This window comes from Dipteris shenzhenensis, chromosome 10 (genome assembly GCF_047967505.1).
Source record: "Dipteris shenzhenensis isolate YYH24624 ecotype China chromosome 10, Dip_SZ_1.0, whole genome shotgun sequence".
Taxonomy (NCBI): Eukaryota; Viridiplantae; Streptophyta; class Polypodiopsida; order Gleicheniales; family Dipteridaceae; genus Dipteris; species Dipteris shenzhenensis.
In genome coordinates, this window is record NC_141605.1 from 2,437,184 (window position 1) to 2,452,696 (window position 15,513).

Genomic DNA, 15,513 nt, shown 5'->3' on the forward strand with positions numbered 1-15,513 from the left:
GACATTTAGTTGGAAGAACATTGGCGCATACAAGGAAAGGTCCACTGTTCATAAATAAGAGGGCTAAGCGGAGGCCAGTCTCATTGTCAATCAGGCAAGGAGCTAAGACAACCAGTGTCCATGTTTTGGCAGAAGCCCCTTCACCAAGGTTTTACAAATCATCCAAGGGAGAGTTATTTTGCGGGCCTTTCGCAATTGCCAAAAATAGGTCCTTAACTTATTATTTCCTTGGCCCCCACCTCATTGTCTCAAGAGGTGAGCCATCTGCTAATCAAATCTACTGCCATGCCCATACAGACCACAAAAATAACTCTAAAAACTCTAAATTTCTAGAGAAAGCGGTTGGATCCCTCTAGTGCTTCCACCGTAAAAGTCTCATAAATCAAGCTGTTGGATTCCTGTCCTACATGTCATCTCTCCGATAACAGAAGACATCAAGGATCCTCTATTTAGCGAAATAATGAGGCCACAAGGGTGCAAGTCCATACGAAAGAAATCAGGCACCTGGAATAAAGAAGGTGGGCAAGTTTTCTTCTCAGATCACAAGATGCTTGACCCTCCTCCTTACTGAGTTGAGATTTTACAAGGATCTCGTTCTAATACAATAACCATACACTATTTGTACAAAACATTAGTCTAAACGTATACCATTGCCATACAGCCTAGCTACACTCAATTGAACTATATGATGTTCTTCAATTCATTCATAATATACACAAATGGAATATATAATTTTCCATTAATTCATTCAAGTTTTCACAAAATGGAGTGAATTAAGACATAGAAGCCTGAGAAAGAGTTCATGTTGAGATCGTTGAGTCTTCTCTCTCTTTAGTTGTTGCCTTTGCATGTCCGGGTGGAAGCGCTGGTGAACCCCATACATTTGTGGCAAGTACCAGGAATATGGAGACTCAGTTGTCCTTTAATGTTCCTATTCACAAGTTCTTTCGAGCATTTAGAGAACGAAGAAGAGACGAACAAGAAAAAGAGGAGGAGAAGAAAATCACATTCACCCCCACCAATGGCATAACGAACAATCTTATGATTGCAGCACATGGGTGTGTTGTTGGACTTATCAATTCCACCAGGCGAATATCACATCATTTCTAGAGCGGTCTAGTTGAAAAACAAAACTTTTCGGTATCAAACGAGCATAAGAAACATCTATGATAATATTTAGCGCGTATAATAATGGCTCGCTGGCTTTGCCACAAAGTATTGTTTGGAATATGCTGAGACGACGTACAAATTGAGCACGTATTTACACGACGAGTACATGATCATGCGACTTTTTTCCTTTCTATAACGTCTTCGAAATCGTCTTCACTCCCTCTACAAGTATTGGCATTCCCTGTTAGCGCACACCTCTAAAAATACTCACCTCGATAAGCGTTAATTACAAAGGACTTTTAAGCCTCCATGCAAATCTAGAATTTCCATCATAGGTGAAGTACTTACAGTGTTTGTAGGTATGATAAGCTGCCAATGTCATGAGAAAGACTCCCAGATAAGCCGAGATTGTCCAGTTCCCTGCGAATTTTTCGAGAGCAATATTGACATGACCCTAATAATCCCACCTAGGGAGGTGCGGGTCGTGGCAAAAGTAGAAAGGTTATCTACCAATGTGAGAACGCTTATTTGGTCGGCGGTGACAACTAAACTCACAATGATATCACGTGAAGCGCGTTGTCGCAGCCCACATAGTGCCAGGTGCATGGATCGTTCAACGAGTTGTCCCAGCTATGAAAAACCCCTTGGGGTGATAAATGTGCTTTGAGCCTCATCAAGGTTACACCTGTGTGAACAAGTGGAGCATTAAAACTGGTGTTTTAACATGTCGCGCGTAGTGAGAGGAGTCGAAGGACAAAGCTTGTCATTGACAGCTGGTGTTTCAGAGTTCTAATTGGACTTGTGAAGAGCTTACCATCTGGTGTAGATTCCACGAACGACTGCAATCGTAGAAGGAGGAACATGATGGAAATAAATTGGCCAAAGTTGACGGCATGGTGCATCTTCATCATCATCTTCAATCGTGTCTCTAACGACTTCCTCTGAACGGCTACTGACTCACTCTCTGGTTCATTCCGTGAGAGGCGCTCCCAAGTGGAACTTGGAATTTCCACATGTGCGCCTTTGCCGGGAAAAAGTTAGTCAACATTCTAGAGCTCCTTTTCACACCTTGTCTAACTCCCACCATGAAAAGCAATCAACATTCTAGCACCTAGTATTCATCACGATGTATGCGGTCCTTGGGCCTTTTTTTTTTTTTTGACTCACCCACCCAACTCACACACACAGTTTGAGGCTATCGAGGGGCACCCGCCCTACCTCTACTCCCATGGGGATCGAACGAGGGCCGCCGCCTTAGTAGGCTGAGAGCCCTACCACTGGGCTGCCGCGGCTTCCTCTAACCTTATGAAATTTGAAAGGTCTCGTCAAATCCCAATGCGAGAGGAGCAATCCATTATGAAACAATAAATTAACTATGCTAGCACTAAAGTAAATTAACACTAATGTGCTACCCTGTATATCTACCTCTCTACGATCAAACCATGCATAGTGCACCTCCAGTGAGATCAATACATCAACCCTCTATTACAAAATCTCACCTTGGATAATTTGTTCATAGTATTCTCTATGATCCTTTTTGTTGGCTTGCCAAAGCAAGGCTTAAGCAAACATTTGGGTTTTTGATGCTATCTACGGGAAATGTGCCTAAAGGTGGTTTAAGGTGGTTTTGATTAGGCTTGGTGGTGGCTGTGGGAGTCATGACACCTCCATGCGGCTCTGCCTGGTCTTCTATGTGGAGGCTTTAGAAGGAAGATTAGGCTTCTCTGTAGTTACGGGAGTCAACCTCGCAGTGGCCTATGTGCATTCATGGGAGTCGACCTCCCAGCAAATTTGGCTCATCTTCTATGTGGAGGCTTTGGAAGGAAGGTCTGGCATGCTGTATGTGCATTCGTGGCTTGCTCTTTCGGATTGGAAAGAGAAGGATGTGCAGGTAAGCTATGAGGCTGGCTTCGTGTAAGTTTTCGTTTTGTATTTGGGCTCCACCATTTGCCACATCCTTGTGTTGTCTTCTACAATCACCAAATGTTCCATTCTATGTGATTGGTAGTAGTCAACTGCATGGGCTTTGGGTGTGTCTTTCGGATTGGGAAGAGGAAGTTGGGCAGGTAAAGGCTTTCAGAAGCATTGGATTTTGAGCTCTATTGGACTGGGTTCGCTTGACGATGTTGCCCTCAGCTTTGCGAATCTCATTGAATGCATTTGACCATTCTGAAGTTGCATGTGTACCATGCAAATGGATTCAAATGAACTTGTCCAATGGATGAGTAGCTCGCAACTAAATTTCTACTGGTTTAATCTACAATGGTTCACCATTTGAATGGTATGGGGTCACTCATGTGGTTCTTCCTTTGTAGGGTGTCATTCTCTTAGCTAACTGTATGGATGTCAAAAGCTCGATGCATATGAAATGACAGTGAATTGATGCTCCTTTGAGCTTCAAGAGGTTCTATAGTTTTTGTTAGACATGCATTCTCGAGTGCCTTGCTTTCATGTTTCTAAGGCTTCGTCTTTTTGGCGGCTAGGATTTGTGGTGCTGTAGGGGAGAATTTCCAATTTTACAAGCTCTTGCAAGTATGTGACTTTCATTAGAATCTACTTATGCATTGGGAATAAGAAGATTGTAGTAATGCAAAATGGTCGATCGATTGGAGTTTGAAGTCTTGTGATGCTTCCATCTTCCTTTGGCTGCATATGTAGAGATGAGCGAATGGCTATAGAAAAGGTTGATATCTTTGATGGAATCTAGCGTATGGACATCACCTATGGTATTTTATGAATTTTGTATAACTGAATGGACTGAATTGCCCATGCTAACCTTAGAATTGAAAACTCAAATTGCTTATGTTAAGCTATGTCGAGCTTTAAATTGAGAAGTCGAATTCCTTATGTTGAGCTTCAAATTTAAAAAATGAATTTTCAGTCAAAGTGCTTACAAAACGAACTGGTTTCTTCTATAGATTGTAAGAAGGTCATTTCCAATATACTAGCCAAGACATGCATTTGAGACCCTTGTAGTGGGGATTGTGATACGGTTTGGTGTTCAAAGCCATCAAGCAACCCTATTACTCCGGTGAGGCGCGGGGGGTTTGGCAGCAATGGACATGACTTGTAGTTGAAGAAAGCAATTATTGCCTTTTATGAAAGCAATGGCCAAATTGACTAAAGGTTAGGAGCTAATTAACTTTGAAGTATTTTCCACAAGTGAATGGCTGACTTGTGCAAAAATAAATCTTTCATCAATCAGTCTAACTAGGTGCAAGCCTTCGTAGGTGATCACAAACCCAATGAGCAGCATGTTGTGATTGCTTGAAAGGTTGAGGCTATTGAACACTTCGAGGATACATCGATTGCTCCATGCAATCAATTGGTGGACCATGCTAATGTGTTTGATTTGCATTTGAGGGGAAAGTGCTCATAACGTATGGGACATATCGTGCAACAAGAGGGCCTTGGCCGAAGCTTGTGAAAGTTGATTTAATAGACCACTCTATGAAGCAAACTGTCACGTTGGTGATCTCGGAGGTTTTCCTAGCAAGATTTGCCGAGTTTGTGGAGGTCAACAACTATATTTGCATAGAAGGTGCTGTGTTGAAGAAAAAAAATCCTAATGATGGTGCCGCATGCCCATTTTCAATGCATGTTGATCTGACGACCACAATCAGCAAGGCTGAACCGTTCCTTTGGGATATGTTTGTTTCCTTGAGAAGTCAATAAGTGAGTTTTTGCTTGAGGTGTCATACTTCACGATCAGTTGGCCTCTCTATTAATGTTGCAACTATTACTTTTGTTGTGGTCAATGTTGACACCATTTCTTGAGCTGTTGGTGGGCAGCTTGAGTAGCTCACAATTGTGGATGGAACCTTTGTCAATAGATAGAGCAGCTGTAATGACTTGTAGACCTTCTCAAGCATTGGAGAATTCACAAAAGCTTTGCTAGTCTTCAAACAAGGCATAAGAACTACATCTTATGCATGGTTGCAACTACTTGAGACAACAAAAAGTGGATACCTCAACACAATGAGATACACTATAACAAAGCCAACCATCTTATTGAAGAGAGAATCAAAAGATATCTACACATACTTCTTTAACCTTACATTATCCTCCCTATGGGATGCATACAATTCATCTTGAATGTGCAGGTGAGTGGCATACTACACATCATACATGGCAAAGCCAGACAACACAATAACAAGAGCAATGAAAGAAACATTCAAATACAGAATAAGCACAATTGAACATCTATTGTACATCAGCATTCCAATGATAAACACCCAAGAGCTTAGTTCGCAGCATGCTGCGTACATTGCTTTTGCTAAGAGAAACACGTAACAATGCAAGAAGTAGAATGCATAAAATAGACAATACAAAAAGTATAGAGAATGGAAGGGAAAGAGAAACAGCGATATATGTGGTTCACCCAATGTGGGCTATGTCCACGGAGAAACAACCAGCCCCATGTTTTTCTTATCCAGCCACAGCAAGAAGATACAAGATACAAGTAGTATATCCAGCCAACGAGAAAATACAAGATACAAAACGTATCCAGCCAACAAGAAGATACAAGATTACACAAGCTAGCGTCTTTCTTATCTAGCTAGTGAGAAGATACAAGATACAAGCAATATATCCACTCCTCTCCTACTATGTGAGACATATGCCTTTTTATAATTTTTGACCACACAATTCATGCACCAATTTTCATGTATTTTTGGCTTTGGGAGCGCTGCCCATGAACCCCCACCAAGGGGGGCCTAATAGCTATCGCTAGTCCTCCTTAGAACCCCCTGACAAGAGTAGTAGGGGGGGCACCCCCTCCCCTTCATAGAATGGGTATAAACACGCCTAGGTCCAAAGCATGGCTAAAAACAACCTCTGAAAAAAGATCAGGCTCCACATATAACATCTTTATCGCTCCCGCTAACAAGCTCATCGAGACAATTCACGTTCATCAACACCAATTTCCAAGAAGACAAGACACTACTATTAAAGCAAAAAGCAAATTTGATGACCTTAGTAGATCATGACACAAACATCTTCTATGAAGATATAATCCAAAAGTACACCGATCGTGGACCATCTTTATGGACCATTTTCTTAGCCAAATATGCAAGCAACTTAAAGTCAAGAAAGGGTAGAGAAGAAAAACTAAAAAGAGCACACATCATTTGCTTTGTGCACTTGAATTAGCACATAGATTCAATACACGTCTACTACGAAAGTTGCTTGCTGTACATCCCAATCAATGACACAAAGGAATCTATTCTAGAAGAGGGACAAGGATCGGCAGATGCATATCAAGAAAATGCTTATATCATCAAACAAAACAGAGACAAATTCACAAAGACGATGATACAAAACATGAATCTTTGCTGCATAATCCACAAATCAATGACATGTCATTGTGCTTGGTCTACCTCAACACCCTATGGCATGGTCCCCCTACCACTCTTTTTATCTATCACAATAGTGTCTCTCTATGTTATCACATCTTAATCAGATAGAGGCTGATGCAAACCTGATCATGAAAGTGGATCAATCGAGAGAGTGTTTTTAAAGTCATGTTCCTCCTAAAAGAAGTGTCCTCAGTTCTTCCCCTGATCTTGTGTGCACTAGGCTAGTACGATCCGCACTTTGTCAAACAATGCAAGAAACCTTCCCCAATGTGCAACTTGTAGATCTATTGCTCCCTACGTATGCCTCCATCTCTTCTTGCCTCAATCCTCAGCAATAGTTGATAGGACTAGACCCACATCTGTCTAATGGCAATCCACAATGCATGTGAGACTCTTCTATCCTCCTCCTATCTTCTAGGTATAGGGGTCCGATGATGAGTCCATCCTTCGATACTCTCAAGAAATGGTCGTGATGATAGAATTGGATCTTGGTGGTGGGGAACTCCTGGTCTCCCCCCCCAAGTCCAAGATGTATGGAGCTAGAGGAAATCTAACTGTATGATATGATTAATCACGTCACATGGGATCAATTTGAGAGAGAGAGAGAGAGAGAGAGAGACACACACACACACACACACACAGAGGCAAGTTGGTAGTATACCCAAAAAATTAGGCAAGTTGGTAGTATACCCAAAAAATTGTACAATATAGAGAGGATTGTTTTAGAATTATTTTTTGATGTGATGAGAATGAAACACTAGTGGGTTGTGTTACATTTTAATCATGCATCCTTATGAACCAATTAACTTTGAGGAGCTAGGAGATCATCATTTTGGAATAGCCATGTCTGTAATAATATTGCAAAGTGCATGTGGAATAATCCCCAATACTATTGAGGATGGACTCAAAGTAATAGTGATCGATTGGCCAATACAATTACTTCCATTTGTAGATGGGAGTAAATTGGAACTGAATGCACCAAATAATGCCTTATATGATACTTTAGAATGTCTTCTTGTTGACTATGTCTATGATAATGCTACAAGAGCCAAAATTTTTAGCAAAAAAAGACCTTATAGGATGATCGATAGAAATACAAGGGCTAAAAACATATCTCAAGGGAAGTATGATACAAAATGTAATGCAAGTAGAATCCAAAATGTTGCAAGTATCGATTGTTACAATCAAAGCATAAAAGGATCTTTGAATAATGGCAAATTATAGTATATCAATGGCATAACAAGTTCATAGAAAGGATGGTAGATTGAACTTTGCTCTAGAAGGAATGAAATTTTGTTACAATGCATGGTATAAGATACATGGTAAATTATGACATATCGATGCCATAACAAGATCATAAAAAGGATGGTAGATTGGCTGTATAGAAGGAATGAAAGTTTGTTAGAATGCATTGTATAAGATAGATGCATTCCAAAGGCAACCTTTTACAGATACAGACAACAACATGAACTTGGTGAACACAAAGCTATGTATGAAAATAAGAAGATATTGCAAAGCTCAATGAGGCACGTGGAGATCGGAAAAGCAATAATTCAACTATTTGTGGAGAATAAGTAGAGAAGATGTCAACTATTGCATGGAAAACAAGACAATCAAATGGTCATCCCTTCTTTATGTAGGTAGGTGGAAAACTCGCTAGAAGCTAATCCTATAAGCAATTGAAGGGCGAAAATATGACCTTGTGAAAGTATACATTAAATAGGTTATGGAATATTGTCTTCGAGTAGGTTAGCCTCCAAAAGTAGCACAGTGGTCAAGAATGACAGCATCTCATCATACCAAGACCACAGGCCTTCTAGAACCACCTTGGGCTCAATGTCGATTGGATCCGCCTAAAATATTACCGCTAGCTCAACATCGGGAAACTCATCTTCAACTCCAGTTGGCATCTCCATAGACTTGAATCAGAACAAGTAATTAGCCATCGTAGCTGGGATCCTAGCCAATGGATGACTTTGAAATCGTATTCCTCCAACAACAACACCCAGCATGCTAGTCAACCCATAAGATTCTACTGTTTCACTAGGTACAGCAACGCGGAATGGTCAACATGAAACACAAAGGGTCGTCCCAACAAGTAATGCCAAAATTTCTTGATGGAATAGATCATTCCCAGTCCTTCTCGTTCAGTGATGGAATAGTTCTTCTCAGCAGCCGAAATCATCGACTCACATAATAGACTGGGCGGTACCATCTATCAGCATCCTCCTACATCAACACATTGCCTCGATCTAAAGCATCAATGAACACATGGAAAATTTTCTCCCAATCAAGAGACATCAACACCGGTGCGCACGAGAGCTAAATTTTGAGTTGCTTGTATGCCCTATCGCACTCTTTTGTCCATAGAAACGCCTTCGGCTCCACATGAGCTAGCACATTTAAGGGTATGGCCATGTGATCTAGAAACTGCAAATTTTGACCATGCTAGCGGATCTGACCCATGAACCGTAGGCACTCTTTTGGTGTTGTTGGTGCAGGTGCTTGCATGATCATGGCCATTTTTTTTAGATCGATCACAATTCCTTTTGTCCAGATGACATGACCTAGGAGTCGCCCGCTCCGCACTGTGAACACGCATTTCATGGGATTCAAACTAAAAGATACTTCCCAACAATGCTAGAAACACTTCTACAGATGCTCCAAGTGCTCGATGAATGTCCCAGAACACATTGAGGTCATCCAAAAAGATCCGCATGAACTCCGTCAAATATGGGGCAAAAATTTCTTTCATGGCTCGCTTGCTGTACCCTTGTGATTCGACCCATTTGCTCCTCAAATTCCTGCTCCAGCTCCAAAAGATCCTGTAGATCCATGTCGATGGCCATTTGTTGCTGTTTGGTCACCTCATCCTGGACTGCGTTGATGGAGCCCGCAAAAAGATTTTGGTGAAGATAGTGCTCCGTAATTTCTTCCAAATTGACCACAAATAGTGGTACCAAATTTGGGTTGGCCTTGAGGAATGCCTCGTCTTCATCTAGGCCATCCACCATATTCATCATTTTTGCTACCAGCACCAATCGCACTGCATCTGACAAGGGATCCACTATGCCCATTGCAACTCACTCCTTCTTCTTGCCTCATCGCATAGAAATGACATTGTGCTCCCACTTCTATTTGACCTTTGCTTGGCGCAGCCAGGGCCTACCCAATAGCACACTGTATTCTGGGGCCGGAGCCTCCATATTTAGCACCACAAAGGAGACTACGAATGAAATTCTAGCCACCTCCAAGACTACCACTCGTAAGATCCCTAGTGGTCGAACTCATTGCTGATCTACCATGCAAACTAGGAACGGTGCCGGTTCCCACTACATGCATCCCATCTCTTGGCATGTCTTCAGAGTGACGATGTTGACTCCTAAACCTCCGTCCGCTAGAACTTGCTCGAAAGTCCGGTAGTTTCTTTTACCGTGAGAGGAACTGTCGGCACAAGCAAAGAAGCAGTTTGGCATACATCAACCTCTTCCAGCTCGGACTCCTTGTTGAGGGATTGTAGCAATTGTCGATGGAACCCGGGATTGCAGCAATTGTTGAGGGATTGCAGTAATTGCCTACCAATCAAAATATGTATAGGTGCCTCCAGAATGGATTCCATTTTTGGCTCCCGCTGTGGGAGAATTGCCCGCCTCCTGACTTGATTTGCCACCAAAAGTGGAGTTGCTTCGACTACATTTAGACCATTGCCTGGTAGATGAAGCTTGAACTTTTCTTGGACAATATTCGGCTCCGATTGGGGAACCAGATTTGCAAGCTGCACCTTGCACGGCATTGTGCCTCATTTCTTTGCGACCTTACCCTTGAGTTTTGTGCTAGCGCGTGTGATGATACTGATTTTTGGACACACCGTCGAACCATCATACACAATGTGGACCATGGAGGTACTAGGCATCGCCTTTTTCTGTTGGCAATCCCACTCTTGAGCTTTTGGGTATTCATTTCGCCAATGTCCTTCCCCCAGATAGAACATACAATTTTTTGGCCGATTTAGCCCATGACCTCCACCACCTCGTCTGTGACCACGGACACTGCTGCCACTGCCTCTTGGCCCAGTAGATTGTGGATGTTCCTCTTGAACATAGGATGCACCCGGATCTTGCTCCCCCAAAGCTGGCCACTGCGGTTAACCCCTTGTGCGTTGTCCATGCCCATTATAGTGGCAGCTCATTGTGTTGTGGGTGTTGGACATGCATATCACACACAATTTCTTATTGTTGCTGAATGCCCTGGATTATGACAATGCGTGCACCATAGTCCTTTCAAGGCTTTACCAGTTGAGCCATCATCAGAAGCCCCTAGAGTGACCTTTCCTCCTTTAGAGGATTTTTGGGTCTTCTCTGCTTTTGAGTCGGACTCCTCGCTGTTGGTTTCTTCAAAATTCTCTTCAAAACTGTCATCCTCCGAATCTTGATCATTGTCATTTGACTTCTTGGATTTTGCTGATTTCTTCTTGGCTTTAGCTTTCGAGGACTTGTGATTCTTAGCCACTCGGCCATGCATAGACTCTCCTGCTTGTAGCACTTATTCCACAACTATTGTGAGCTAGTGACCCGATCCACTGTAGCCAATGCCATCCACAAATCATGGGACAACCCCAAAATGAAGTAGTCGTTCAACACTTCCTTGGCAGGCCATTGTGTCACAGGAACACGTTGCAGAAGTAGAAAAAAGTGGGCCACATAGTCCTCCGCATCTTGATCTCCCTATTGGTCCAAACGCCGCAGTCCTTCTAGAATTTACAGTATCATTTTCTCTTTACGAAACTGTCTCAAGAACGCGGTGCAGATGAGATAATATGTGGTGAAATGGTCCATTGCATACTCTGCAAGCCACCTTGATGCCTTTCCACCAAGGTCGATTCGAGCACTGCCTTCTATTGTGTTAGAGTGGCACCATGGGTAGCGAGTTGTTGACCGCATACACCTTCTTGAATTGCCTGACATGAGCATCAGGGTCATTGCTTTTCTTCCCCAAAAACTTGGTGTACTTAACTTGGGTTGCCATCTGTCCCCCTCTTGTAGGTTGAACCATTGGTCTATCCACTCCTAGTGTCGCTACCCATCCAAATAGATTGCATGAGGCTACCAAAACCGCTATTGGAGAGGATGATGCACTCAACACCTTGCATCCATCCAATGAGACCTGCACACGTAGACCTGAGCACGTACAAGGGGTGAGTGTGAATACGAGGGTGTCCCTTGGCTTTGGTCGAACCCATCATGAGAAACCGCAGGGAGTGCTCCTCTTCATGATTGGGATCACTCCTCCTCCAATGTATCTGTGTCGATGGTGTTAAGGGATCAGGAGGACCCATGCGAACGTGTTTGCATGCATGCTTATTGTGTGGATAGCAAGTGCAAAATCCACTCCCAAGACCACCGAATGAGGTTGGTCATGGTAGTGTCCACTCTTGTCTCATCAAAAGTAGGGTGTTGCAGCTCTGTATGCATCAGATGGAGCTCGTCTTGAAATTCTTGAATGTGACGTCTCACTACTGCAATCTCCTCCTAAACCTCTACATGAGTGCATGGCAATGCCTGCAACTAGACCATGCGATGTTCCTCCATAATTGCAACAGGGAAAGGACGACATGGGAACAAAAACACCCTATTGAAGATGGGCCACTCGCCATATCGGAGACATCAAGGAAGGTGACTTGGTCCTGTTATACAATGCCAAAGTACACAAGGGGAAATTGAAGTATCTAGGTCAAGGGCCCTACCGAGTAAGAAAGATGAATCCCATCGGAGCTGTGCTACTAGAAACATTGGATGGAGTCCAATTCAACACAATAATAAATAAGAGCCGATTGAAGCGCCACTACTTCAACATGCAAGCCATCCCCGACAAAAACAAAGTTTGGGGAAACCCAAGTCTTCCTTAGTTAGGATTAGATTGTTACACGCGCACTCACTAGCATATGCACGTTGTTTTTTGCACATATAGTTTGCACTAGATTGTTACGCGCACACTCATTGGCATATGCACATTTTTGCACATTTAGGAAGACCTAATCAACTTCATATTAGGGATGATTGAGTCTTAGTATCCCTATTAAATCCCACAAATAAGCATATAGTTAGTCCTCACCTAATCGACACATCACGTGCACTCACATGATTTTGCATAGGCAGTGGGCACATAAGAGATTGCATCAATAATAGTATCGCACACTTTCATTCCATACTCTCAAAGCATGCAATTAATTCACAAAGCAAGGCAAGAAGCTATGCCAAAACTCAAGATGAATTGGCAAAAGAGTCTACAGCCTCAGGAACGAGACCCCGGCCAAACATCACAGCCGTCTCCTAAATGCAAAAATATCAGACTTGCATACAAACTTATCTCTACAAGCTCAATGATATGGGTGCAATCGCATCCAACATGTATGCAAGATAGCAAGAAATTCTAGCCTCAACAATGAGACCCTTGCCAAACCTCTTCCCAAGAAGATTCGATGGCAAAGTCCGCAGCCTCAACAATGAGATCCCCTCTAAAATTCACAGCCATCTACCCCTCCTTAAGAGGAGATAAGCTTCCTGACTACAGACCACAAATTGTATGGTGCAAAAGCATTACAGCAACAATGACTCGCATGCCACAAGCTCAACAGCAGCTGGGTTATGCACATGGCATCCCAACTTTGAAATCACAATAAGCCATAACCTGAGGATGGGTAATAAAATGGATCCGGGAGTATGTTGTCTCTGTGCCAACATGGACTTAGGTAACACAGAATGTGTGTGTAGAGTAGCGGCAAAGCTCCGCTTATACTTACATAAGGCTAGAAATAATCCCTCTTAGAAATCCAACTTGCATGTTCTACATGCAAGTTCTACATGCGAGTTCTACATGCAACTTCTATATGCAAGTTCTACATGCGAGTTCTACATGCCACTCCTACATGCGAGTTCTACATGCAACTTCTACATGCAAGTCCTACATGCAAGTCCTACATGCGATTCCTACATGCATGTTTTTTAGATATTCTCAATGCCCCACCCTCTTGGTAACCACCGGTGGTCCAAGGTGCTCAAGTTGTAAGGCCTCCATATAAGGAGAAGCCATGTGTGAGCCTGGGACACTAGATGGATCCTGACTTGCATGTCAGATGAGGTCTATCAATGAGACCGTTGATGGTAGAAAGGTGATTGTGTGGGAGTCCCTTATTCTTGCTGCGGCCTGGGGAGTCTCAGGGGGGCCAGCAGGCTCCCTAGTGGGGGTTCGGGGGCAAGAGCCTTCGAGGTGACGGTATAGGGAATATTTCTTGAATATTCCATGGACGACTAGTCGGTTTCACCGACTAGGTTGACTGGTCAGTTCCACCGACTACGTTGATCCAACTACTGCCCTCATAGCTATAAAGAGGTGACCTCCCAGTCCATTGCATCAGATCAATTTAGACCAGATCAGATCTTCCAGCTAGTAGCTCTTCACCTAGTATTTGTCTAGATCGCCATCTAAACTCCACTATGGGAGCGCACGGGTGGACGAAGCCATCATCTGTACTACATCAGTATTGAAGGAAAATTTTATTCATCTCTAGTTGCTGTGTACTCTCTATTCTTTGTTCATTCTTTGTTCCGCTGCGCTATGTAATTTAACATGTTCTACATGTAACTCCTACATGCAACTTTTACATGTAGAGAGAGAATGTCTTACAAATCCTACATGCAGAGAGAGAAGCTCTCCAACTTGTATAAATACCCCATAATGGAATGAAGCCCACAGTCTTTGGGGCATTGTGTTGAGTTCTACTTCGGTATTCCAAGCAATTGTCTCAAGTGTCCATGCTTCCTTGCACTCCACGTCCAAAGGCATGTCCTAACCTTGCAACTCCTCCTCCCCTCTCCTCCAACCTTGCAACCCATCCTCTCCCTCTCCTCCCTTCTCCTCCTCCCTCCTCCTCCTCCCTTCTCCTCCTTCCTTCTCGTCCTCCTCCTCCCTTCTCCTCCTCCCTCCTCCTCCTTCTCCTCCCTCCTCCTCCCTTCTCCTCCTCCCTCCTCCTCCTCCTCCTCCTTTCTCCTTCCTCTCTCTTCCTTTCCCCATGCTCTTACACTTTCTTCCTCTCCCACTCTTATACTCCCTCTAAACCCTTAGTTCCTCAACCCTTAACCTCCATGATCTACAAGGGAGACGAGTTCTCCACCATGTACTCTACCCTGAACCTTGGATTTTTTTTCTAACCCTGGAACCTCTTCTAAACTTTGGAACCTCTTTCTAAACCTTGGAACCTCCTTCTAAACCTAGAACCTCCTTCTAAACCTTGGAACCTCCTTCTAACCCTTAAACTCCTCTTAAACCCTGCAACCCCCAATGAAGGCGAAAGCCTTCATAACCTCAACTGTGATGATGCACGTTCCTTTTACACATGCATGCACTATGTTTGCTTACCACACTTAAGCCTACGTCTCTCATCAGAATACGACTTGAGGTCCTAAGCTACATGTATACTACAAACGATAATCCCGATATATCTATAGGTGACAAAAAGCCTCGAAACCTTGCATACTGAGAATACCCTGCTCTTCCTGCGAAAGCCATGGGAAAGAGCCAATAGAGCTCGTCTTGAAATTCTTGAATGTGACATCTCACTGCTGTAATCTCCTCCTGAACCTCTACATGAGTGCATGGCAATGCCTGCAACTGGCCATGCGATGTTGCTCCATAATTGCAACAGGGAGATGACGACATGGGAACAAAAACACCCTATCAAAGATGGGCCACTCGCCATATTGTGACTTTCCTTACATGCATAGTAAGAATGCGATTTGTGATTGCCAATGTGTAGCATCATTATACCTCAAAGATGCTACGGGGTATATACGATGAACATACAGTGCATCACCTACGAAAAACATGGAGAACAAGGAAGAAGAAAGATAACCACCATAACACTGCGTAAGATGTATCTCTCATAGCAAGAACTCGTATATCAAGAATGAACGGAGTCAGAATGCTAGTAATAGCATGGGTACATTTCTTTTTGAGTGTCATGATAGCTTGAGTGCTAGGTGCCTAGTAA

At 43.1% G+C, this 15,513-nt stretch overlaps 1 protein-coding gene across 1 annotated transcript in view; it reads right to left on the bottom strand.

Moving 5' to 3' along the window:
- The window catches only part of LOC147897257 (putative LRR receptor-like serine/threonine-protein kinase At5g65240), a 122,264-nt gene extending 120,117 nt beyond the window's left edge, over positions 1-2,147 (bottom strand). Inside the window, exons 1-3 of the mRNA XM_087380960.1 lie at positions 1,925-2,147; positions 1,666-1,795; positions 1,459-1,530 (exon numbers count right to left, since the gene is read on the bottom strand). Of these exons, the coding sequence (XP_087237086.1) occupies positions 1,459-1,530; positions 1,666-1,795; positions 1,925-2,024 (302 nt within the window). The 5' untranslated portion in view covers positions 2,025-2,147. The remainder of the gene's footprint in view (positions 1-1,458; positions 1,531-1,665; positions 1,796-1,924) is intronic.
- Between the last annotated feature and the right edge of the window lie 13,366 nt (positions 2,148-15,513).